Source organism: Molothrus ater, chromosome 1 (assembly GCF_012460135.2).
Source record: "Molothrus ater isolate BHLD 08-10-18 breed brown headed cowbird chromosome 1, BPBGC_Mater_1.1, whole genome shotgun sequence".
Taxonomy (NCBI): Eukaryota; Metazoa; Chordata; class Aves; order Passeriformes; family Icteridae; genus Molothrus; species Molothrus ater.
In genome coordinates this window covers 88,979,536-89,005,441 of record NC_050478.2, presented here as the reverse complement: position 1 = coordinate 89,005,441, position 25,906 = coordinate 88,979,536, and the positions used below count along the sequence as shown (strand labels likewise).

The 25,906-nt window shown below is 37.2% G+C and overlaps 1 protein-coding gene across 1 annotated transcript in view; it reads left to right on the top strand.

Moving 5' to 3' along the window:
* The window catches only part of LPCAT1 (lysophosphatidylcholine acyltransferase 1), a 67,356-nt gene that overhangs the window by 6,361 nt on the left and 35,089 nt on the right, over positions 1-25,906 (top strand). The window contains exons 3-8 of the mRNA XM_036400805.2: positions 1,187-1,401; positions 11,074-11,186; positions 12,549-12,609; positions 15,014-15,072; positions 19,706-19,740; positions 22,231-22,285. Coding sequence (XP_036256698.1) covers positions 1,187-1,401; positions 11,074-11,186; positions 12,549-12,609; positions 15,014-15,072; positions 19,706-19,740; positions 22,231-22,285 — 538 coding nt within the window. The remainder of the gene's footprint in view (positions 1-1,186; positions 1,402-11,073; positions 11,187-12,548; positions 12,610-15,013; positions 15,073-19,705; positions 19,741-22,230; positions 22,286-25,906) is intronic.

Here is a 25,906-nt window from a genome sequence, read left to right as displayed (position 1 = left end):
TGCATTTATTCCTGTAATGTCAACTTCTGGTTATGAAGATTGACTCTATGGAATGTGCCCAGATTTCATATTCTAAATTGTTGTTTTAAACTGCTTCACCTCACTGTCTTCTACCCTGTGATGAACTGACAAAACTTGTGTTGATTCCCCGAGGGCTTGCCCATTCTTTGGTGCTTATTGAAAGTCTGTGGTTGCTTTGATATTGCAATGCTAATTAAGGTAGTCCTCCCATCCATGAAAACTGCCATTTGAGGAGCTGGAAAGGAGGGGTGTATCACCTTGTCTATAGACAACTTTAAAATTAGGAGCTGGCATTAGCATGAAGGAAGCTGATTGTGTTTTGCATCACCGGAGGGAAGGAGGTTGAGAACCACTTTACATTTCATTTGGAGTGATATCAATACAATAACTAATGGAATAATTGGCTGCCTTCAGTCTTGCATACAGTTATTTTGAATCTTTTTAGATTCTCCTTCCTCATTTATTCCAATTTTCAGTGTTACCCTGCTCTCCAGCCTCCAATCCCCGTAAGTGTTACAATTTGTGGTGTTCAATTTTTGTACTCTGTTGATTCAAAGTTTCTCTTTTCATAACTGTCAGACAATTTAAAAAGACAAACAAAACTCTACAAAAAAACCTTCTCCACCCCACCAAAAATAAAAAAAATCCATAAGAAACAAAAATCCAAATCACTTCAGGAGAAGATGGGGAAAGGGAAGAAAGGGAAATATTTCCAGACCTCTCATATGTATCCTGTAGGCTTCCCTGTATTTGAGAATTTCTGCCCTACATTTGTCCTGTTTTGCTTGGGTAAACTTGAAACCAAGAACCAGGGTAAGTGCATTCTGGCAATATCCTAATAGCATATTTTGGGACTGAATTTATTAGAGCTTTTTAGAAAACCTTATTAGGCATTGTGTAGTCCGAATTGAAATTAATGATGAACTAAATGATGATCTTGGAGACTAGAATGAATTAGTGTTCATGTATAAATGAAGCTGAACAGCATCTTACCTAAAAAGTGGTTTTAAATCAGCTGAGAAAGAGAAGAACAAAGTATGTGCAGTGCTCCAGCTCTGTTTTAAGGATTATATCCTATCTGAACTTTTGTCATGCATGTAATTTTTAATTTCATTATTTTAAGGTGTTCCTGTGGCACCATAACTGTTTTCCCAACTCTTTACAGGATAGTGGATATTTTGCTGAAGGCAATAATGAGAATGATGTGGCTTGCTGGTGGATTCCACTGGATAAATGTAAAAGGCAGACGGGCATTGCCAGCAGAAGCAGCAATATTAACGGTGGCTCCCCATTCTTCCTACTTTGATGCCATTCCAGTAACCATGACCTTCGCCTCCATTGTGATGAAGGCAGAAAGCAAAGATATTCCTGTTTGGGGAAGTAAGTTGGTAGATACTTAATTTTTCAAGAACAATTTAAAAAAGATTGCTTAGGAAGTTCACTGGCTGTGTATGAGAAGGATTGAAACAGAAAAAAAAAATATTCTGACTGTATATTATAGCAAATTTTCCTAACTGGTCAACTCTGAATACCAATAGAAGAAATTGGGGCAGGAGGAGAATGTTTTTTTTTCTACTTTCTCTGAAGTCGAATCCCATCAAAACTCGTGGTTTAATTTGCAGTGAACTTGTAACATTCTAAGACCTGCCAGATGGAAAAGCAAATTAGGATGGAGCTATGGAAGCAAAGACTGATGCTAGAGAGAAAGTCTACAAATACTTGGTGCGATTTGGGGTGCCCTCCCAGAAATGTGTTTTAGGAATGTGGTCTGCTCTGAACACTACCCTGCCTTGAGGGAGTGCTACTAATCCTTCACACATCAATAAGTTTGTTTCAGGCAGAGTGTGAGAGATGAGCACAAGAGCAGATTGGTGTGCACTTGGGTTTAGTCATGACAAAAGCAGGTGCCTGAGTCAGTAGTGCTTGAATACTGTCTTTGGAATTATTCATATATGTTCTCAAAAATATTTGAGGGACACCTGTGATTTTTGGTGCAGTTGTGACAGGCAAAAAATTGTGTAATCTTTTGGGCTTGTGGATTTCTAACCAAAGCCTGTGTAGAAGCATTTTGGAGAAACCCACCATCTTGTGTCTAGTGACCGGCAAAGTTCAAAGAATATCCCTGTCTCTCATTGTGTAGATTTTTATGGGTAATATAAAAGTGACAAAAGATTTTACTTTGGCCACGGATAGGACTCTTAAATGTAAAAGTCTAAACAAAAGCTTTGAGCTTCTTGGCAACTAAGTGAAATTAGGCTCTTGGTTCTGACATCCTTCTAAAATTTAATTAGACAATGTGTTTTTAAGGTCACATTCAAAACCAGAAGCGAGACATGGCCACAAAGAGGGAGTGGTTGGCTATGGAAGTTTCATTTAAGGAATCTTGTCATGTAAGGGTGTGCCTGAATGAGGTAAAATTCAGGCCAGATCTGGAGTTGCATCTTAATTTCATTAAATATCTTACTAATGGCATTTAGAAATTTGTAGCAGTGAAAAATCTATGTAAAAATGAATAGATGCTTTGAAAAAAAAGGAAAAGGGTGCAGCCAGACATGTGTTTCTGAAAACAAGTGTATGCAAACAACACTGTGTGAAAACAAAAAGAAACTGAACTCCCTTGTTCAGTACTGAAAGAAGATACTGTTGTGAGACAGTATGTTGGCAGTCTTGTACAGCACAGGTGTATCCAGGCCAACTTGGGCATTAGGAGCAGTCCAGACATAGAAGCAGGGGCTGATTTATCTTCTTTCTCAGGTGACTCAGTTGACTGTTTAATAATTGCTGGCTCAGCAAAATAAAAGTAGTCTGTGTGGAGCTCCCTTTGATTTGAAGGTGGTCTGTCTGGAGGACCCAAATTAAATGGGGTAACTCCAGTCCATGTTGTGCTACTGCAGTGGGAGAATGGCCAAATGGCATTTGACAGTGCTATAGTGACTACTGAGGTATCCCACGTAGTAGAGTCAGTGGGAACCAGGAGAATCTGTAGGGATATGGAGATTGTAGTTCCCCTGAATGTAACACAAATAATGTGTATTAAGAAGATCAAATTATTTTCTAAATATCTAATTTAATTTTGAGGTGACGTTTACAGGATTCCATTGAAAGTCTAGACTTCCTGCAGTGCATTTTAAAAATTATTCACTTCATTTAGTTCATATGTGAGTACAACCAGTTACAGAAAAAGAGAACATGTAGTGATTTGATGGAATATTACTGGAATGTACAGTGCAGTCATATAAATGAATGTTTTGTCTTGTATAGCTGCATTTGCTGTATGCTGTGCAACCACAGAAGTTACGTAGTCACTTGTGAAATGTTCACAAAAATGCCACAGAAGTGAGGCATACCAAAAGTCGTAACTGGGATTGAGAGTTGAAAAACCATTTTTGTTTTTAGGGGTGGACTTTTATATGAGCAACATTAATTACAGTAGTTTGTGTTCTTTAGGTAAATGGACCTTAACAGAGAGGTAGTAATCACTGTATTGATTACTTTGGCTTAAAAACTAATTCCAGTAAAAGTGATTTTTTAAAAATCTCTTTTACTGCTTTGAGAAGTGTTCTGTGAAGCAGATAGTGCTGACTATCCTCTCCTTTGCTTATTATTTTAATCCAAATGTTATTTACACCTCTTTACATGCACACACATAAAAAAAATACATTTCATGTTATTGGACCACTTATATTTCTCTTGTTCTTATGTGATAATGTGCTCATGTTTTTGTTGGATTGCCTAGTGGATTGTCAACACTCTAGACATTCATCCAGAATTTATCCCAGAGAGGTCAGAATCATGTTATATGTTCTTTAGTTTGGTAAGTCCTGCAAGCTTGGTATACTATCTTCAGTAAGGTTTTGGAGCCAGTCACTGATGTTCCTAAACTTGTTATCTCTTGAGTCTTGTGAATGGTTGTTCTGAATCTTCTGGGAAGCTTTGAATAAAGTACATTCATTTAAGTATCTGAGCAGACTTAAATACGTAAAAAATGAAGTGGCAGAGGAAATTTAAAGATAATTTCCGAGGATGAGGACTTTGGGTGAAGAGTACATCCTCATCCTGTATATTCAAGTATGATATAAATAAATGGCCTTTTGATGTAATGACAGTGTTTATTAAGACATTGTACACTGTATACCAGAGGGATCAGGTGCTTTAGCAGGCAGAAATTGATCTGATTGCTAAATGGTTACTAAGATTGGTTCTGCAAGCAATTTAATAGGTTTCTGGAACAGCTGCCTATATTATTGTACTCTTAGTTAGTCAGTCATGGAATATTAAGCTTCTGATCCACTTGAAAGTCCAGATGATTAAAAGCCTGTTCTTTATGGGATTGGAAGTACTCCACAACTGTATCTGTGTATGAGGGTTTTATTGCTGTCTAACTTGAAGGCAGCTCTCCTGGTTTGCAAAGTCCAATTTCAAAAGCAGACTTGTGTCTTGTGACTCTTACAGATATCTTCATCCTTTTAAGGAAAACAAAGAAAACCAGATTTTAAAATGCTCATTGGTTTTGGGAGAAGAGTTATGAACTCTTCAGTCAGTGGTCAGTAGTGAAGAAAATTATCCATTTGGCACACACACAAGGTTAACAAACTCTGGGGAGGAACTGCTTGCCCAAATATAAACAGTATTTCAATGATCATTAAAAAAACAACCCAGTATCTGGGAAGTCGAGAATGCCAAACAGATGGAATATGTCATGATGTTGAAGGAAGATGAATGCTTCTGTACAATGACTTGCCAGAGTTTTGGTAGATTGGAGATGTGAACTTTGCTGGACCAGTTCAGTCTTACAGTGGGAAAATGACATGTAGGACTCTGTTATACCTTACATGATCTGAAGAAGTCAGATCAATTTATCAGTACAGATCCTTAAACATCCCTGTTTTGTCTGCTGAATCCCACTTCAAGTCAGGACAAGGTTTGTGCATAAACTTGGATAGTTCACTGTCTTATTTTTGGCAGTTGAAGCAACCTGGATGAAAGTAGTTTTTCATTGCTGCAGTGATTGGTCCTGCTGCAGAAATGCTTCAGTAAGAAGGACAAGGAATATATCAGTAAATATGAATTGATGGGGACTTCTGACCACTTTTATGATTTGACCATTTTCAGTGGCCTGAACTTTTAGAAACTAAATATAAGTGAAAAGCTAATTTAAACTTTAGGCAACTTCTCAATATCTCTAACGCCGCTCTCTGAAAGAGAGGGAATTGGTACCTGTGAAATGTACAGGATGATATGTTACCTTAAGTTTATAAGGGGGAAGGAGGTAATTTGTGTTTGGCAGAACACAGCAGAGCTACAGAGAAAGGGAGAATCATGCAGTGCTATAAAACTATCAGTTCTGTTGTAGATGGTTTTTTTCACACCTAGTAAACTCATGAAATTTTGTTCAAGCTCATTTTTTGAAAGTGCATTATAGGCCTTTCTCAAGCATCATGACTAAAAGATGAGAATAAAAGTAACTCAGGGGAAAGCATTTATGCTTGGGTAGCTGGCTATGTTTTCATCTCAAAACTTAGAAGGTGCCAAATTACCCACCAGCCCTGTTGTGCAACCTAATCCTTTAGCCCTGAATCCCAAGTGCCTCCCCACCCCTTCCATACAACACAAGGAAAAGAACTGTGGTAACCCCATAGTTCTTCTGTGGGAATCCCACATTTAAACACTTAGGAGATGAACTAAAACAGTCCTTAAACTCCTTATGGAAAAATCTGTTTTAAGGTGAAGGCATTACAGATTTCTTCTCTTTTATACACTGTAAATCAGGGGCTTGAACGCTGAGGTCACCAGGATGAATGCCAACATCCTATGCTGTGTTGGCATTGTAGCCTGCCTTGAGTACACACTTGAGCTCCCCATTTCTGAACAGCATCTTGAAGTTGTTGCCAAGCTTTTCCATTTCATCTTCTCCTTTAAAACCCTCTGTTTCAAAATTCAATGTTTCCTTCAGACTGTGAGCACCCAGATGGTCCTGCAAGATTTCAGTTTCACAGAAGCTCTCTCAGAGAGATTTAAAATACTTGCATTGTCACCTGTGTGTTATAGGTATGTGTTTATCATTTGGCTTGGAGTCCTGGAAAATTCTGTAAAAATTGCTTCTCATTTAAACTGCTACTGGAATGCTTTTAAACCACCATCACTCATTAATATCATTTATTGAAGTTACAAACTGCAGTATATAGGAAACCTTCAAACCAATACTGCTGCCTGCCTTAAATGCTTTTTAGATTGGCAGCAGAAAGCTAAAACATAAAATCATGTCCTCATACAGGTGTTGCAGGTGTCTCTGAGATAAAAAAGAAGTCTTTGTCCCTCAAGGAGTCCTTAAAGGAAGTGGGTCACGTTTGGAAAGACCAACCTAAATACCACAACTTCCTTCTGCTAAAGCTAAATAGGACCCCAATTATTTACTTCCCACTGCTGACCTTTCCTTGTCCTATAGGCTGCATTGTTTCCTGCCTTTCTCTTTGGAAGCAGGGAGAAGAACTTTCCCATTAATGCTGCCTCCCATTCATTAATGCCATGAATACTTGGCATGCCTGCAGTCAGGTGGTCCATCTGCTAAGCATTTAGTCAAACTTGGAGACGTTTTCTTCATATACATCTATCTTCAGTGGTTGATTCAGACTTGAGTCAAATAAGTATATATATTATATATAAGTTTGTATATAAAATAAGATACTACCACCAGCTTTACAAATCTCTTATAGAGTATCATGACTATAATAACACTTCTTTTGTAAGAACAATGTAATTCCAAGTGCAAAAGATCCTAATTTTGGTTGAATTAAGTTTTGTGCATTGATACAACTTTGTGTATTTGGTGTGTGTATGTTTCTTGAGTTTTTCCATTTTCGAGGTCTCTGTATACACAGGAAGTAATTGTAAGAAAAACCTTAATGGCTTTCTTCCCCTATAACTTTCAGAATACTTTTGAGCCTCTTACAGATTTCTTGTTTTCTCTGCAGAAAAGAGCAGTTTTCATATTAGATGTTACTTCATTAAAAAATTGTAAGTTCAGAACTGTGTGAGCGTGTACATTTGAGTAAGGCAACTCTTGAAAACTAAGTCCAAGATAGAGCTTTTCAACCTTTATCCTTCGTGGGTTTTGTACCCCTAAATACCGAATGTGCAACCTGGTGACTGTTAGTAGAAAAATAACTGTATTTTTCCATACTAGAAAAAAACTGTGGAGTAAATACTGTAAGTGGATATCCCACTGCAGGCTACTTGTACAGCTTACCTGCAGTGTTAAAGGAAGCAGAGCCAGTTGTGCTGCCTCTGTAGGATTCTCCTGAAGTGTCAGGAGAACGTAGTGTTGGGGTTTTGTGTTGTTTAGGAGAGAGATGAAGTGAAAGCCTCAACTTCAGCATTCTCTGCTTTTGCAGCTGTCACTTTGTTTGTTTCTGATTCCACAGTGGTGAAAATCTAACTGCCCACTCAAAAATGTGTGTATCCATACCTTTTAGAAGAATTGTATGTAGTGCTCTGTGTGTGTTCCATAGCTTTGTGTGTTCTCTGGTGCCTTGTGGAACCAGGGGTGATGTTGCTGGTATAAATGGTTTGCTACAGTACTTTCTGCTGTTGTGTGTTATACATCACTTGGTGTCTTGAATTGAAACAAGGTTTCCTCACACATACCTGCCTACAAAGAGAGATGGGAAATAATTTTTTCCCTGCTGTTATCCTAAGTTTAAAGACACCAACTGTATGTGTTCAGCTTATCAGGAAAAAAGATGGGTTTTGTTTATGCATTGTGCTGGTGCTGAAATTGATCACATGGGAGTTATGGTTCTGAAATCAGTTGGAGCTGCCACCCTGCTATTAATTAAAGCAATACTGAGTTTTTGCGGGTTCTCTTTAAAAAGGCTGTTTCAAGGAACTTTCAGTTGGTTAGAATATCTGTGGCATTCTGGCTGCCCTGAGAGGCAGAGGTTTTAACGATTTACTGGCAGCATTATTTAAATTGCATATTAAATGCCTGCCTAAGAAGGTAGAATACAGCATATCAATGTCCTCAGGACTCCTTGTATGACCTGAAATTCGGAATGAGGGACTGGATGAAATGGGACTGACACTGCTAGAGAAAAAGCTAGAATAGTGACACTCAAAATCAATTTTGTGAATTGACGGATTCTCTGTCACTGCCCACTAGATTTGATAATTCAAGGGTGGTTTTAATGGAGTGAGAGGAGCTGGGCAAGCCCATTTTTTCAGAATCTCTGAACACTTGAGGTGTGGTCTTCACTATCTGGTTACAGCCAGTCTTGGACAGTTAAATAGCTGAGCAGAGAAGGATATGGTTATGTTCTGTTTATTGAACATGTTGCAGAGTTCTGCTTGTTTCCTTTAGTTGCTCAGCATGCCAGCTGTCTGAAACATTTTATGCTTTCACTTCTGGCCTGACTTTGCCCTAGTCCTGCCTGTTCCCTGCATTGCACACTACCTTAGGTACTGTTTCCCTGTGTTTCAACTTGACTTCTGACCACAATCTCATCTTGGTTGCCTATTTGGTATGTTTTTCAGCTTCTCTTTACAGACCTTTGACCCTGCTCCTGACTTACTTGCACAGGTCAACTTGATACAGCCTTTGAATTTTCAGATTTGTGTGTTTACTGAACGTGAAAATATGTGGTGAAAGTAAATGTCTGTGTAGCCTTGTGCTCTGTTTTCAGAAGTGGTTAAGAAAAGTAAAAGTTAGCCTTCCCTTGGTGTGTATTTTCAGTTTTTTACTGATGGCTGAGAGTTTCAAGTTCACTTAAAGTGTTGGACTTAACCACTAAGGGCCTGGTAGCTGGTGTCTCACAGGATCTTCAGTTTCTGTTTAATATTAAAACAAGAATTCTGTCATCCTTTTTAGTCCAATGTCTAAGGAAGTAAGGCTAATGTAACTACCCTAATAGGCTAATTCAACAGGCAGGACAAATCCATAGGAAGCTCTCAGTTGTCTCTGTCTTTCAGCATACCAGAGTAATTTTTCTTTGCACAGAGGTGTGTTGCTGTTTGTGGTGCTGGTCATTTGTAAGGTAGCTCACCTGGTGTTCCTCTGGAGCTTAGTAACATTACAGTAGCTTGCTTTAAAGCTCCCAGGTTTGCCCATCTTGCCTGTACAGTTCTCAGATACTGATGACATAAGTGTAGTCTGATGTTTTCTGTCACATTGCCTGAAGAAAAATCTGTCTGCTTGCTTAATTTCATATGTGATAAATAAGACCCTGCTTGCAGCATGTCCTCAGAAAAGAGCCTGGGAGTTCTGGAATTATCTTATTCATTCTTTGGCCTGAAGTAACCTAAGTTCTGTCATTTGGGCCTAATGTAAAAGAAGCTTCCAAGTCAAGGCTGGGGATGTTAGATCTTTTGCTTTCCTTTACTTTGTAATGTTTTTGCTATGGAGCAGTAAATTGCAACAGGGGGGCAAACTCAGGAGTAGGATCACTAAGAAGAAAACAATTATGATACCAAGTATGGTTTCCCTTGTTATTTTTATTGCTTGTTCTATGTTTGTGGGGTTTTTCCCCCCTATTCTTTGTGTGTTAGTCTTTTTGTGGTTTATTTTGGGGCATCTTTGTTTGTTTTTACCTCACCATGACAGTAACCCCAGCTGGCCAAAGATGATCTTTGCTCCCCTGACAAGCATTGTTCTATAGATATTGTCTAAGAACAGGCATGTAGGAAAAATACAAGAGTTAAGTAACTTTTCTGATATCCTGTCTCCTGAGCTGTGGCAACTTGTGGGATAAAAGTAATATTTCAGAGGCTGGCTGAATGTTTGGAAACTTGCTGTAAGGTTTGACAGATTAGTTTCTCAGAACCTTCAGAATTGAAGGATTTTGGTGAGTTAGTGGCTAAACTTCCAGTGGGATAACACCATAACCAGCAGCTTCTGCTGAGTACAGGGCTGTAATTCCTTACACCGTTTTTTCCTTCACACTTTAAGCACTGGCTGATCCATTAATGTAGCAAGTCTATCCCTGACAAAAGCAGATTATACAGTGTCAGTGAACTCTTCTCACAGTGGCTGGAAAAATGAAAACTGTACTTGAGGCAAGTAGAATAGCTGATGTTCTAGTGACTCTTGAACCTTCAAGTAAGATTACACGATACAAAAATTATTAAAAGGTTTTGGAAGACAACCTGCTTAAATAAAGGCATGGAGCACTATATTTGAAGGTGCTTCTCTTGTAGTGCTTTTGGACACTGCAAAAGAGCTGTATGGGCTTGTTATTATTTTGAAAGTATTCTTTGGTGTCTTTGTGACAGACATGCATTGAGAATATCTTGTGGATTGATTTCTGATTTTTTGCTCATGTTCATTTTGTGTCTGGCTACATACAAGAGGTTTCCCACTGAGCCAGAAAGAGGATGTCTGAGATCTAATTCATCTGGTATGAGGAACAGGCAAACAAGTGACAACTGAGAAAATGAGCATGCCTTTTCTGTTGACACTGATTCTTCACAAAAAATAACATCAGTGTATATAATATCCTGGGTGCTGTACCTTCAGTGGAACTGAACTGTCATGGAAGACAAAAGTTTTAAAGAGAGAGACAGTTTGACTGAGAGGATGTCTTTTACAAGCACTTTGGTAGCAGGGAGATTCCTGCTGCTTTGCTGGTTTGGGAGTGGCTATAGACTTTGATTTTTGTGGAGGGAGGAAATGGCCTATAGACAGCCACTGCTGCATTCTTCTGGAAAACTGTATAATATGTACCATCATGTTTTACATTATCTGTGTTGTATGTATTGACATCTTCTAAAACTGAAACATCTTCTAAAAACTGAAAAACTGCAAAATGCCAAAATTTTGAAAACTGTTTTCCTCATAGAAACTTAGGAAAATATTTCAATAAAGCTGCAATAATTCAGCTGAGTATTCAGTTTTGCAGTGAAATATAGTAAAGTAGTCATGTTTTCTTCACAAAAATTTTTGTCCAGAGGGCTAATTGGTGGTGGGAGGAGGAGTGGGGATGCATGGAGTGGGTGGGGGATCTTTTTCAAACAAAGGAAAAATAAAGGCTGGTCCTTGTTTTTGTTTTCCCTCCTCTTCAGCTCTGATCAAATATATCCGACCAGTATTTGTATCTCGGTCAGACCAGGATTCTCGCAGGAAAACTGTTGAAGAGATAAAGAGGCGTGCCCAGTCTGATGGTAAATGGCCACAGGTACTGTATTCTGCTACTCTGTAAGAGATGCTATTTGGCATTCCCAGGCTTGGGATATGCAGTTTGCTTTCTTCATTGTGGGTGGCTTTAGATGGTTTGGGGTGGTGTGCATGTGTGTGAAATTTCCCCCACCCCCTCTTTTTAGAAGATAAAATATAAGATGCTCATCTGTGTCTCATTGCATTGTATTTTGAGGGAAACTGGGTAAGTACATGGCTAGGCAGCTCTTAGGTGGACTAATGGACAGACCACAGCAGGTGAGGAAGTCCTCTAAGAGGAAAAAAATGAAGTGCTTAGCAGAATACCTGGGGAAGTACTGTGTGTTCTTGCCCTTTGCAAGATTTTGGCATTGCCATTATTGAAGATGCTGGGCAAGGCACCTCAAAAAATTTGGATGTTCCAATAACCACTCTGTTAAAACACATGGTGAAAACCTGGATAGAACAAGTGGCTCAGGGCTTTTTTATGCACCTTAAATGTGCCTATTTATAGTGTGCCTTGAGAGAGAGCAATGGGAAGGAAAGGATGATATATAAGATCTCAGATTCCTAGAAGCATGTGATTATTTTGCAAATTTGAAGCATTCTGGTGTTTTTTGGTGTTTTTTGAGATTAGGGCACTGTATATTTTTTATGGGATTATTGCTGCTAACAGTGGGTATACCTCTGCTTACTGGACTGCAAAAATGTTATAAACAGCTATAAACAATGTAACAGGTGATTTATAGCTTTTGCATTGTGACTTTGATGATTAGATTTCAAAGCAAGCTAGGACAGAGTGGGCAATAAAACTAGTAATGTTAGTCCTAGTCCTAATATGGATTGGGGGGGGGGGGGGAGGCTTTGTTTGTTTTTGTACAGTCTACTCTCTTCCGATGAATTGGATCAACTTAAGTGTTTTTGCTCCTTTTTTTAGAATTCTGTTCAGGTGTTTTCAGTCTCTGTCATTTGGGCATCTGTGCACATGCCAAGGAATAGCAAAGAGAAAATAACTCTTTTCTTAGCCTGTAAGCAGGAATTTTGTTCTGGTACACTACAGACTATGATACTTTTTCTAGCACCAAAATCTTCAGTGAAAATATTCATACTTAACAAGTGTTTCTGGTCATTGTCAGTGTTCCAATAAATAGAATTATTATTGGAGGGTAAAAAGAGGCAAAATCACAGATAAAGAAAAATGTTTTTCCTATTAAGATAGAACCTTACTTGACATCTTCAGCAACATTTTTTTTACTCTAACTGAACTGTTTTTCCCTGAGAGCATTTTTGCTGTAATCAGTTAATAACAGCTTTGAAAATATGTATTTGTAAATAAATTCACATTGAAATAGTTCTTAAAAGTCAACTTTTTTTTTACTTCAAGATAATGATATTCCCAGAGGGCACTTGTACAAACCGATCCTGTCTAATTACATTCAAACCTGGTAGGTATTATGCTCATTTCTCTGTTCTCTACAGAATGTCCTTGTATCTTCATTTTCTGAAATACCAGTTGCATTTTAATTTGCTTGCTGTTGCAGAAGTTGAGTTAAAAACCTTGCAATAGGGTGAAATTGGAATGTAAATTTTGATGCTACAGGAAGATTGTAATTCTACTGTTGAACAAAACAGTTTCAATAAGTGAGGTTTTTTTCTTGGCTTCTGAGATGCATATGAACTGAAGGAGTAATGTTTCTTCCTGGATCTGGGTTTGTGTCTTTTTGCTTTTGTTTTTTTCCTTTGTCCCCTCCATTTCCTATTTTGGGTCTGTCATGCAGCATTTAGATACTCACTGCTACCTTAAGCTTTGTAGTGTACCTATTTCAGGCTGCCCAGCATTTGTTGCTGTGTTGTATCTGGCTGATCCCTCTCTAACTCTTCTGTGGAATTGCATTCTGGTGAAAAGTGCACAAAAATGTTTCCCATGTAACACTGTTACACAGGCTGCCATTTTTTACATAACATCCATGTTCTAAGCTCTTTTCAGTAGGATCACCCTTTTAGTTTATCAGATTAGTAGAGGATGTAACACTGAACATTGATGCAGCTGTAAATTGCATTTCCAGTAGGAAATGCAATTCACAAATGCCAGTACTGCAGTAAACCACTAATCTTTAATGTAAACTTGCCTTTATCACCTAGGTAGGGAGATGGTCAATGAAGAAGCTTCAGTGAGCAAGGCAGCTGTGAATGTGTTTTTGGACTTCTTAGTTTTCTGCCTGGTTTCTAGTCTTACTGTGTGTTTTGTGTTTTGTTTGGCTTGCAATTTAAATATCACTTAGAATATCATGCAGTGAGTCAGCACTGTGGTTCCTTGCACTGATTCATTTGGCTGAAGGTATCTCAGACTTTTCTCTCAGCTCTTACCTTTTTAGATGACAGAATGGTGGTTAGGGAAACACCTACTTCTGTAGCTCTTTGCTCTCCTCTCTTCACCTGAATCCTGACCATGCTTTGAAAGCTAGCCTGAATCCTTCTTGTGAAGCCCCGATTTCCTGCTCTCCCTCTGTGCCATAGACACTCCAGGCACCAAGTATTTCATCTTTACATTCTCACTCTGTCTTCCTCTGCTCTGGTGTAGTACATGCTGCTGTCTGCTTCTTGACTGTCATTTTTCCTACTGAAACCTGCATCTGTATCCATCCAGCCTTCCAGAAATCCTTTGCTTCAAAATTCCTCACTTATATCATGTTACTTTACGTCTCTATTCACATTATTTCTATCGGGATGCCTTTCCCCCTTCTGCTAACATGGCCTATGCTCCTTACTCTTACTGCATATTTTCTTGGTTTTGTGTTTGTGTTTAAATGGTAGTGTTGTCATCTACCTCTCAGCTTTTGTCAGCTTTGGATTATTTCAAAAGTTGCTTAGACTGTTCTTTGAGACTGAGCAGAAGGTACCACTGGCCTCCAAATCTCTTAAGGGTTCTATACATACCACCTTCATTTAAAGATGTTTATACTCCATAAACAATTATTCCTTTTAAGTCTCAACAGTTATTTTGTAAAGCTAATGTTATGCTAGAAATACAGTGTACTTCAATTGTTCAGTTCTTAATTTTAATTGGCATATTAGGGAGACCGTAGTAAATTGTCAAGAATAACATAATTTGAGTGAAACTCTTAATTTCTTCATGAGAGAAAGAGATGTTTAGTGAAGTCTTGAACAAGATACTTATCATGCTTACCCAATCTTTGTATTAGAAACCAAGAAAATGCTTAGCAAATGACACAGAACTTGTGCTGCTTATTTATCAGAACTGTAATTTTCCCATGAAGTGAAGCAATGCTTCTGAATAATAGCTCTAGTTCAATATAGCTCTAGTTCAATTTGTAACTATTATTTTTCCCATAGCTACAGAATAGAAGTGACATTAATTCTTTTATTTCAGAGATGACAAATTACCTATAAATTATTGTTGTTCAGATAAAAATAGAGAGCTTATTTTATATAAGAAAGCCCAAGGTCTTTACCAAAAATATTGTTGACCACAGGGAATAAATTAATTTAACCATCTTCTGCATGCTCATTTTTTATATCCATTTATTGAGCTGAATTTGGTACTAAGCTTTGACTTGTGTAAATAACAGTATGTGTAAGTGGTAGAGGATAATTTAAGTAATATAAGCAAACATTTTTAATTAGCTATCTGGTAAAGAGGAGGATATACATTGTCATTCTCCAGGGCTTGCTTTTTTGATTACTTTTGAGGCTACTTTCAGATCCTGTTTTTTCACCATCAACTACTTCCTATCAGTCTGTTAGTTGTATAGTTTTTTCTTGCTGCAGTAAATTTCTTCTCTATCAAAATGCACTGTAAATTAATTCTGTATTGTATGTGCCTTCTAGGAGCGTTTATTCCTGGGGTTCCTGTGCAGCCAGTGGTTTTACGTTATCCAAACAAACTGGTAAGTTCAGCTTGCAGTGTCCTTGAAATTCAGGGCATTTTCGTTGAAGTGCATTGTATAACCTTTTAGGTTTAAAAATTCAAAAATCGTGACTAAGTTATTGTTAGTTAAGCATTTATTCAGTAAGCCTCAAGCAATGTTAGAGAGTTTTAACTGAAACAGTTTAAATGTTTCTGCTTTGAAAGTTGTTCAGGTTGTTACAAGAAGTACTCAACAAATAATGAGACAAATGGCGATTTCTGTCCAGGATCTGTGTTCCTAAGTGCTCCCTGTTCCTGCAGTGTTTGCTGGAGAGTTTTCTTAATGTCATTTATTGCTGGAAGATGCTTCATCTCCTGCCTTTGGGGGTGTTAGTCATGTACTACTGTGACTGGATGAATGGTATAGGATAATGTGTTGAGGACCTCTGCACTTTATAAAGTGTCATCTTGTCTGTTTTACATTCACCAAGCTAAGCATGGTGATTAGCTAATTTGGACTACTCTTCCAATGTAAATTATATTCAGGTAAAATGCAGATTATTAAATGTTTATTTACAATATCTGAAGTTTGTCCCCTTCTGAAGTGGAAGTTACTTAGGGGAGGGTATGAAGAGTGTCAGAAGTAAAATAAGGACCACCTGGTTTCTTTTACTGATGCACATCACATCAGAAGATCTCTGACTAGCCCATTAACAACCCCTTGTTCTAAGGAAGAATTTTGTTTCTTCTTGGTACCTGAGTAGCTTACAAATATTTCCATCCACTGTTCTTCCTGTCATTTACAGGTGAAACATAAAACATATGCTTGATTAAAAAAAAAAAGGATCCAAGCAAAGTTAATATACACAGACCACCGTTTGCTCTTGGCTGAGTCAAGGTGTAATGGCAATCAAATAGTTTGCAGTAACAAACCCAGAAATTATCTTGGCAGATGCTGTGACAAGAGTAGCAGCCTGATATGCTTACATAGTGTCAAGTGCATTGTAGCAGGCTACCTGGGACTTTTCATTACATAATTGTTATATTTTCAGGAAGACAGATTCTTTTCTAAAAATAGTTTGAAGTTTTGATGGCACTGCCATTTAAAATGGCAAACATGGTCATGGCTTATGTCATATTAATATGCCTTGTAACTTTTTGTTAATGTTAAGCCCATAGCAATATAAAGCTATCAAATGTTATTTTGTAAATATCTTCAAAATCCAGGTGCATACTGAAATGTCATTATTGCCTGTAGTTCATAATATTCAATGTTTGTAAACCAATAGTGAATGTTCCTAACACTTTACTAACAGAAACTTGTCAGCTTCTAATGTTGAAGTAAAACAATATAAATGTAAATTAAATTTTTTTATAATTTTTATGTTATGGCAAAAATGTCATAAAAGAAATTCTAACTAGTTGTATAGATATCCATTGTGAGCTGGCATGAGTTTGTGTATGGGACTTAAGTTTTTCCTACTATTTTTACTTTCTGTAAAACACTTCGTTTTCAGCGCCTTACTGAGTCATTTAACCTCCTGTGATCTAATTCCTAGAGACCTTCCAAAGGTCCAAGCATTAATGACAGAAGTGGTAATTGCTATTACTGCTTTATTTTTCCATTAGCTTGGGGGTTGCAGAAGAGTTGCATCAGAGTTAGAAGGAGGAGAGGCAGAAGGAATATGATGTGGTACACGAAGATGAAGTTTATTTTGGTTAGGAATATGGAGTTAGATTATTATATTTCAATTATTGAGCTATTCTCATCTCAACCTACAAGGCAAGGCTTACCTTTTCTTCCCAATTCTCCTGCCCACCCCGGGGGAGGAGGGGGGAGGGAGCAAGCAGCTGTGTGGTACTTAGTTGCCAGCTGGGATTAAACCACAACACATGTAAGAACAGAGTAGGGAATGAGAATTGGTTTTCATACACTAAGGTAACATTTTTAGCAAACTTTAAATGTCTCTGGCTTTCTATTTGTTGTCTTATTTGACTGATGCATATTATAATTTTAGGTTTAGAAAGGAACTTCTTAAGATCTTTGCTTAGCCAGTGAACTCCAGATACACATTGTGTGCAGTCACCCCACTGCGTTTTGCTTGAAGTGCCTGCCCTGATCTATGTTCAGAGCTTTGAGTTCCACAATATAGATGAGAACAGTCTTGGATTTGAGTGCACCTGGCTGTTTTGAGAGGCTTTTTGAGATCAGAGCCTGAGGTGAATGTAGTAGGTGTCTGCACTCTGGAATGTTTATTTCATTGTAGACTGTTGAAGAGCTAGGGATAGCACTGCTGTTCTGCAGTGGGCTGAAACATAGCAAAAGTGAAGAAGTAAATTCAGGGTTTTTTTCTAGCAAATAAATCTAGTTCTGGTTGCTGTGAAGAGCTCTGTGTTTTATATTTTTATAGAGTCGCTCCTGAATAATAGTCATCCTGGGGCTTGTGACTGTTTGTATTAGATGACATCTATGGTCCTGCACCAGTGATTTTTAGTAGTAATATTTTAATATGTTTCTCTGCTTGATGCATGAGCAGAAAGAAATTAAGGCTTAAAATATTGTTTAGACCTGATATTCCAAATTTTGCTACTGGTTGTCTAGATTGGTAATATTTTAGGTATTGGGTGCCTGAGAGCTATTACCTATATTCAAATTAGAATAAATGCTCTAATGTCTTCACCCATAAGTTCTCTACTGCAGTCCTTTTTACAATTTTTTACTTCTTTCCCTTGTTTCTTCATTTGAATTTTCTGTCAGAGTGCTGTTACTTATGAAATTATGAAAATATATAAACTATAAACCTGTTTAAATATCACAGAGCCATGTAAAATGTATTTTATGTCCATTTGTCTTCCACAAGTAACTGTGCTATTTGAGAAGTGGTTTGGCAGCAGCTCTTGTACCGTGTTGGTATATCAGGGTTAACTGAACCTGTAAAACACAGCCAGTCTCCTGTTTGAAGGTTGGCATATGATTCTCAGTATCTTTTTGTGTCAAATACAAATTCTATGGAAGATGGCTCTTCTGCCTGTTTCCTCCCATGCTGAGGGGAAATAACAGAGGGGATAATGTTCAAGGTCGGGTTGGATGGAGCTCTGGCCAACTGGATGTAGTTGAAGATTCTCCTGCTCATTGTGGGGGAGTTGGAGTAGATAGCCTTAAAAGGTCCCTTCCAACCAAGTTATTGTATCATTTTATGTACTTCCACACAATTTAAAGTATTCATTACTTGGATACAATAGTTTCAAAGAATGGTGATATTGGCTATGATATTGGCTATGCTGGTAAGAGTCTCCTGTAACGTAGATCTGACTCTTGCAGATCAGAATCCCTTTTTCCCTAGCCATTTCCCTGGCTGTTATCCCTGATACATCCTGATGCTTCAAAAAAAGCATGCCTGTCAACTATGACATTTGCATTGGGAATTTCTTGCAGGATTGTTCATGGCTTACTTGAGTTTGACTTACCAGCTAGCCAGCATGAGGCTGCATTCTGAAAATACCTGTGCCCTGTTCAATGATCCAGACACTTTCATGGAGATGACATTTTTCTTTATCACTCTGTGCCTTTGCAATTTAGAGAGCTGAGTTAGAGATGTGTAGTGCTTGGTGCTCTATAAGGCAGATCTAGTGTCTAGATAAGTTATCAGCTATCTACACTGGTTTCTCATGTTTGTTATGAAAGTTCCTTGTGGGAAAAAGACAAAAACCATAATACGCTTACTTGCAGTGTTATCAAGAGACATCAAAACAGCCAGAAACTGTGTAACAGTAAAACTATCCACATTATAGTTCTAAAATATCAGTACATGGAGGTGGGGTTTTTTAATGCAGATAAATTGACTGCTACAGATAGACTCATCCTTTATCGTATTTCGTTTGATTGAAAATAATTGTTAAATGTCAAGTTTTAAATTTTTAGTGGATCTTTATGACATGCTGACCCTATTCTCCAAGCTGTTGTTCTATCATTAATCGCATTTGTCACCTTTTATGGATAAGTTTGCTTCCTTTTATTTTTACTTTAGGTGGCTCTAAATGGTAATTAAAACTTGAGTTAACTTGTTTTTTTCATGGTCATGGCACATGTGATCACCTGAAATCTCTAGAATGGGTTTGGATGGTAACATAGAATTGAACTGGAACATGTTCAGTAGGTTGAAAAAATATTTTTCTGATCAGGTTTTTCAGAAACCTGAATTTATGTGTCTTTTTGTCTTTGCAATAATGACTTGAACTCTTTTTCCAAATTAGAACAGAACTAATTTTTAGGTTTTTAGATCCTTTTTTGTACATTTAAATAACATCTCTGAGTACTGCAGTTTTTTTCCTGTGCTGTTTCTTAGTATTAGTTAAAAATGGGATGATTTTTACCGTCATATTCCTAGCTGTTATATATTGCTTTACAGGTCTCTGTTCCCTTTTTGCTATTTGCATCTTGTTCACTTCTTTTACTGTGATTTGTCCTTTCTTAGTGTTTCACACAGTGTTCATTTTGGCCATATAGCTGTATAAAAGACGGGCTGATTCCTAACAGGGTTAAGAACTTTTGCAAAGACAGCATAGAAGTTTCCATGAAAGCTTCTTAGTAATATATTGATAGTTATGCTGTGTGCAATGTAAAAAGTTGAATGCACAATAATTAATTGCAAATGTCACACTTCTTTTCTTAGGACACAATCACATGGACATGGCAAGGGCCAGGAGCGTAAGTGGTTTATGTTTTACTGCTTTTATCATTGCTTTCCTCACTTAGTGTTTATTTATATGACTTATATGCATATATAGTCAACCAGTTGCTGGTTATGATTATTTTTTTGTATTAATTTATCTTTTCTCTATTATTCTCTAATTATACTAATAGTCATTAAGCGGAATCCAGGTGTAAATAATAACATACTTCAGCTGCTATGACTCTTGGTTTGCAGAAAGAATTTTAGGTTTTTATTTCAATTTTTTTTTTTTTAACCAAGTGCCTGCAGTAAAACAACTTGCTTCTGCTCTATGCCTGCAAGTTGATTTGGTATCTTACTATATAAAATCTATGGCTGTTGTTTGAAGTTGGTCTACTCTCACAAATACAGTTGAGCCACTCAAAGAATTTGGAGATACTGTTTCCATTATCTTGTCTGAATATAATTTCGACCTTTTTTTAAACAAAATGTTATTCTAGAGGTTCTTTAGCAAATTCATGCAATATAAGATATTAAAAAAAGCAGTTCTTGCTTGTTTAAAAAAATGTTAAGCATTATTTTCTCATTGGGATTTGAATAAAAATTCCAAAATGTTTGGATCAAGAGGAAAACAGCAAATTTTGAACCCTAATTAAAGGAGTGTTGGCTTCTGTGGTTAATGCTTTGTATTGTTTTGAATGTCCCATTTGACATCCTATATTTCAGTAATAATGAGGAAACCGTGGGGATTAGCCAAGATTCAAGTAATTTAGAATTTTGTCAATTAAGTTTTGCACTTAGGAACCAGGTCTAATTACGGACATGATTTTGAGACTTGAGGAAATCATCGAACACTTGCAGAGGTTCAGCTTACAAATAATTTGTCACTTTGGAAGTAGATGAGTCCATGGTTGTGTATAATGTAAACAGACACTGCAGCATTTGCTGCATAAAGGGATTTCTGTTCTCGTGAGCTCCTGCCTCTTCCCTTGCATTTGCACTGCAATTTATGTGAAAAAGTAACTCAGCCATAGAGGAGAAAGGTGAGCAGCTTACTTCCACCTTAGTATCCTAACTGAGGACTCAAGAACACAGAGGAAGACAGAAAAAACCTGTAGGTGTCTTGCGTCAGATCACTAGACTGTCTAGAAAACCCTTATTCAGAAGTGTTGATCTCTGCTAATAAAGTTAAATTAAATTAAAGCTGAATCAGAATCTGCAGCAACATGTGATGTTATGCAAATTGACTGGGTCAGTTTAAATTACAGCTTGGCTTAATTAGAATTAATTCTCCTGGGTGACCTAAAATGTATTTGTGATGTGTTAGCAGAAAATGCTATTAAGACTGATAACAGGCTTCCTTTTCTCAGCAAACATATCTTTGTTTTGGCTAACACTAAAACAGAAATCTGGAAATGTTTCTGTTTCTAGGAGTATTCTGTTTGTTTAAAAGTGCTGTAGCCTGTCAGATGGATTGAAAACTTATCACATGCAAACTTAAATCATTGAAAGTAATGTTTTTACTGCCTTGGCAGTATTCAGAACAGATCAACTGAGTCTACCTTGAAAACAAAGAATGACCATAGTTGAGTTAGATACAGATTCTATCAGTTTTAAATTTTCATTTAAATTCAGGGTTCAATCTTTGAGGATTACAGAGATGGCAGAGAGAAAAGTTTACTTGTAACTTATTGGGGGGTTTTAATGCTTTTGAACAAGGACCTAGAAACCAGACTTACGTGTTTCTGTCAGGAATGTAAACTTCAAATTACAGGCTCCATTGTTGTTCCTGATTCTTTTCTTTGCTTTGATATGTTGGAAGCTCAATAAGAAGGAAGCAGGGGGGAAATGTTTTGCAGCCCTACATGGGTGTATTACAAGATGAGTAGGGTTTTGCTTCTAGGAACTGCCCTTTATCTGTGTGAGAGGATTTTGGCCTGCCATCCCCTCACAATGATTGACTACTGTAACTACCTAGATACTGTATGAAAATGTGGCTACTTGACACTGCTCCTTAATTTAGGTTTACTAAATCCTTTCCTGGATTTGAATCTTAATGCTTTCTAAGGTCAAGTTGATTCCAGTTATCTTGTATCTTAGGCTACTAAAACACACATACTGCATTTCATTAACAGACTTTGGAAGTATAATGAACTTTGATTCCAAACTGAGGTAATGATAAAATCTCAGTGGTTGCATAATTAATCTTGCTAGCTCTGTGCTGAATACTGCATTTTTCTGGAACAAATCTACTCTTCCTTTAACATGTTATGCATATATTACCTTTCACTGTTTGTCTTCCTGTTTTTGAGTATTTTTTAAGATGCCAATTCAGTGTAAATTTTTGTTCCACCTTACAGAATGTAATATATAGAAGTACTTTCAAAGGCCTTTTCTGATAATTTTTATCTGAATATGATTATACTACAAGTAGGATGCTACATGAAGACTTTGGAACATAATGTATTACAGTTTCACTACATATATTTTTTTCTCCATCCTTCCCTATCTTTTTCCGCTTTTAGGTTTGAAATTCTCTGGCTTACTCTATGTCAATTTCACAATTCTGTGGAAATCGAGGTCAGTAAAAAAAACTCCAGTGTATTCTGAGCAGTTGTAGAATACATAATATTGTACATAATTCTGCAGTAAAAGTTTGTATTCATAACTTGTATGTATGTCTGTAAAAACAGGTTAAGATACTACTTATATTTTATACAAATGGCTTCTGTATCTGAAAATACAGTCTAAGAATGGAATAGCAAAATACAGTTTTCCAGTTGGCATGAGACTATTTTTTTTGGTGATTTGAATTGAGTAGATAAATTTCTGGCTCACTTTAAAAAGTCTTTTGTGAACAAATTTCTTGTCTTCTAATGGCCTGATTGCTCTTTCAAGTAGTGTACCAGCTTTGTATGTTAGACATTCAAGTGTGTGAATGCTGATGTACAAACTAAGAACTGTCTTGTAGAGAAAAATTGGAGGTGGTTTGTTATAGGCCATATAAGTTATTGAATGTCTGGCTAATTATTTTATTAGGCTGCACTGTTCAGAATGTGAAATAGGAAAACACAAAGAAAATCTATCTATATTCTTAACTTTATTTTGAGGAAAATACTGTAATTTTAAGGCTGAAGACTATTGTAATGAAAACATGGAAACAATTATAGCCTTTCCTTTCAACTTGTTGTCCCTAATGCATTTTACACAGAGTAATTACATTTTTGTGGACAATTACAGTATTTGAAGTGTGTCATATAGGATATTTGACAGATGTTCTGCAATCCTTTTGCTTTTTGAATAATGAAGCAGCTATTTAGGTCTGACAGATGGAACTGATGGCAGGGTAAATCAGTAGGAAGAACTATTGCATGTTTGTGTACACTGCATTACAAGAGTAACATATATTGCATGCTGATCACTGTACTTGTCATTGCTCTCTGTTTGCTTATTTTTGCAATCAGTTATTCTCAAAATTAATGAATATGCAAAATACCAGCCACTCAATAGTTGTACGTGTTGTAGAAATTTGTGGTTTGTGTTATCAATTCAGTTGGACAAAAACAAATGTGATTTCCAGAATAGTGGCCTGTGTTTTGCAGAGGGGCCAGGGAGTGACTTCCTCACTCAGGGCTGAGACAAACCAGCTGGTTGGCAGGATTTTTACCCTTTCTCAGGAACATGGTTTTCTGCCCTAGGCAAGTAAAATGGGTTCTTTCACACAGGAGTGAACACTGATGAGCTTTCTTGATTTTTGAGGCAGCAGCTGCTAGCAGATGTTGGGTTTCTGTAGCCCTTACATAACAAGCTATGATCTTTGGTAGTTCTTGGGGGGGGGAAAAAAAGCAAACTAACTAGTGACCTTCTGAAATACTCCATACTAAAGCAGTAGTTGGCAGAAGATAGAGGAGTAGACCTGTTTGCAAGGTTGCTCTCAAGTATGAGGCAGAGTAATGCCTCAAGGCAAGTATGAGGCTGTGTTAATGTGAATGGGAAAACAAATGTGTTTGGGTATCAAAGTTTTGAAGTTAAAATGCAGATGGGAATGAAACAATGTTGATGCCTGGATGCCATGGATACTACCTGGATAACTGTAGACCAGTTAACATCAACACAGTTAAAAATTATTTACTTCTGACGACTTCCAGATGCCTCCTTCTTGTGTCAGTTCTCTAGACTTTCCCAGTTTATGCAGCTTTTGGTACAGGAGATTCCAGCTCAAATCCTGTCAAGGCTGTTCTGGAGCTGTAGCAGTTGAATCTGTTTTTGTAAGGAAGTGTGGTGAGGACTAGTAACATATAGGAAAAATTAGTTGTTTTGTGTTCAAAGTCATATTTTTCCCCTGGTCTTTGAAGCTTATTGGTTGATATTCCTGCTCTGATCAGTCAGCACAGATACTGGCAAAAACCTAGGAGCCTGGATACCACAGTTAGTGCTGATGATTCAATAACTCAGGAAGACCTATGACAAAACAGCACAACCTCAGAGGTTTTTTTTGATTAAATGATAGCCAGTAAGATTTACCAGCCAGCAATCAGGATCCAAATTTAGCTAGTCTGGACTTCTCTGCATAAAATATATGTTCTGGCATGTTGTGTGGGTCATCCAGTGTCACTATAAAATAAAATCTATGTAAGTTTTATAGTAGGTTTCTGTAAATATTCACTCATCCACCCATCCTGTACTTAAAAATGGCATGCTGGCAATATGAAGAAGAAAGGATGTATGATCATCTGCACATGTAGTTTGTGTTGGCTCATGTCTGTTTTACTGACCTGTCAACTTCAGTGTTTGTACATCCATGACAGTCTGCAGCAGCTGAGGGTTCTTCTCTTGGTTTTGTTAGTGATGTTGAAATGATTATGCTGTTTATGTTGAGTTAGGCACAGACATGCAAAACACCTCTGAAATCACCTCATATTCAAACTTCTGTGTTTGGACAAATTACTTAATAGCCATTTGCAACTCAAATAAATGGAATGAGGTTTAGAAGTTGAAGAAGCAGTCTTTCCCTCTCTGTTAACTGCACAGTCTTTGTGGTTTTGTATATTACATGAGGCTGGTGTACCTGCTTGTAATGTAAACTTAGAAGACAGGAGTCATGTGTTTTCAGATGCAGTGGTGCATATAGGAAAAACTCCAGTGAAACTCAAAATAAATTCACTATTTGTCCTTTCCAGGAAACAGATGAATGTCCAACAGCAGTGTTTGGGTACTGTTGATCATACAGTTATGATCAGTAACTTTAAAAACACAGCTAATTTTAAAACACAGTAATTTTAAAAACACAGCTAGCTTTGTGGTTATTGAGAAGTGTTTGCTGAAATTATGAACTTTAAAATAAAGACTAACAACTTTACCCAGTTGTTAGTTTCTGGTTTAAAGACCAGTGTGAAATTTCTGGGTCATAATTTCCATTTTCACTACGCATAGGTAATTATATGTACTGCAACTAAGCTTCTTGCAGCTTTTTTTCTAATACAGAAGCTTTACAGGATTGTGAACATTTTGCTCACTTAGTGCATAAATTACCTCACTGTGCTGCGCTACTAAGAGAGTTGTCTGTCTGGTACTGACTAGGAGTGGTGATCAGAGTGATCCTCTCTTGTTCCTCCTGACTGGGAAGTTAGTCACTTGGCAGAATGAAATATTTTGAAGGTTTTTATTGTTGAGACTGGCCATGATCTTGGGGCTTACGTAATTTTTCAATGGACACTTAAAAACAGCTTTAAATACTGGAAGATATTTTAATGTAGGCCATGCCATTCTGAAAGCTGCCCTTTCTGTTGTGGGTCTCCAGCAGCTCTGGTTTAATTTTCCACTTTCCAACATCAACTATTCTGTGGTTCTCTAGTCATCTGCATTCATTTAGATTTTTTTTATTTCAATGGAGCATTAATGGCTTATGTCCAATTAGAAGGAAAGAAGTTTCAAAACATCTAACAGCAGAAAATAAAAACACTTTTCCTGTGTATATTAGGCAGTTGTACATGATTTCAAAATGTGCAGGGGGAACAGTAAATACCTGATGTCCTTAAAATTTGAGTCTTAATTTTTAAGTTATAAAACAATATTCCTGTAGCATGTGCTTTTTTTTGGTTATCTGAAAAGAGCTGAACAATACAGAAGGTAAGTGAGGTATGTGCAAGAAAGTGCTAATACTTCTAAATCATTTTAAAATTCTGAGTCCCACTTCAGAAA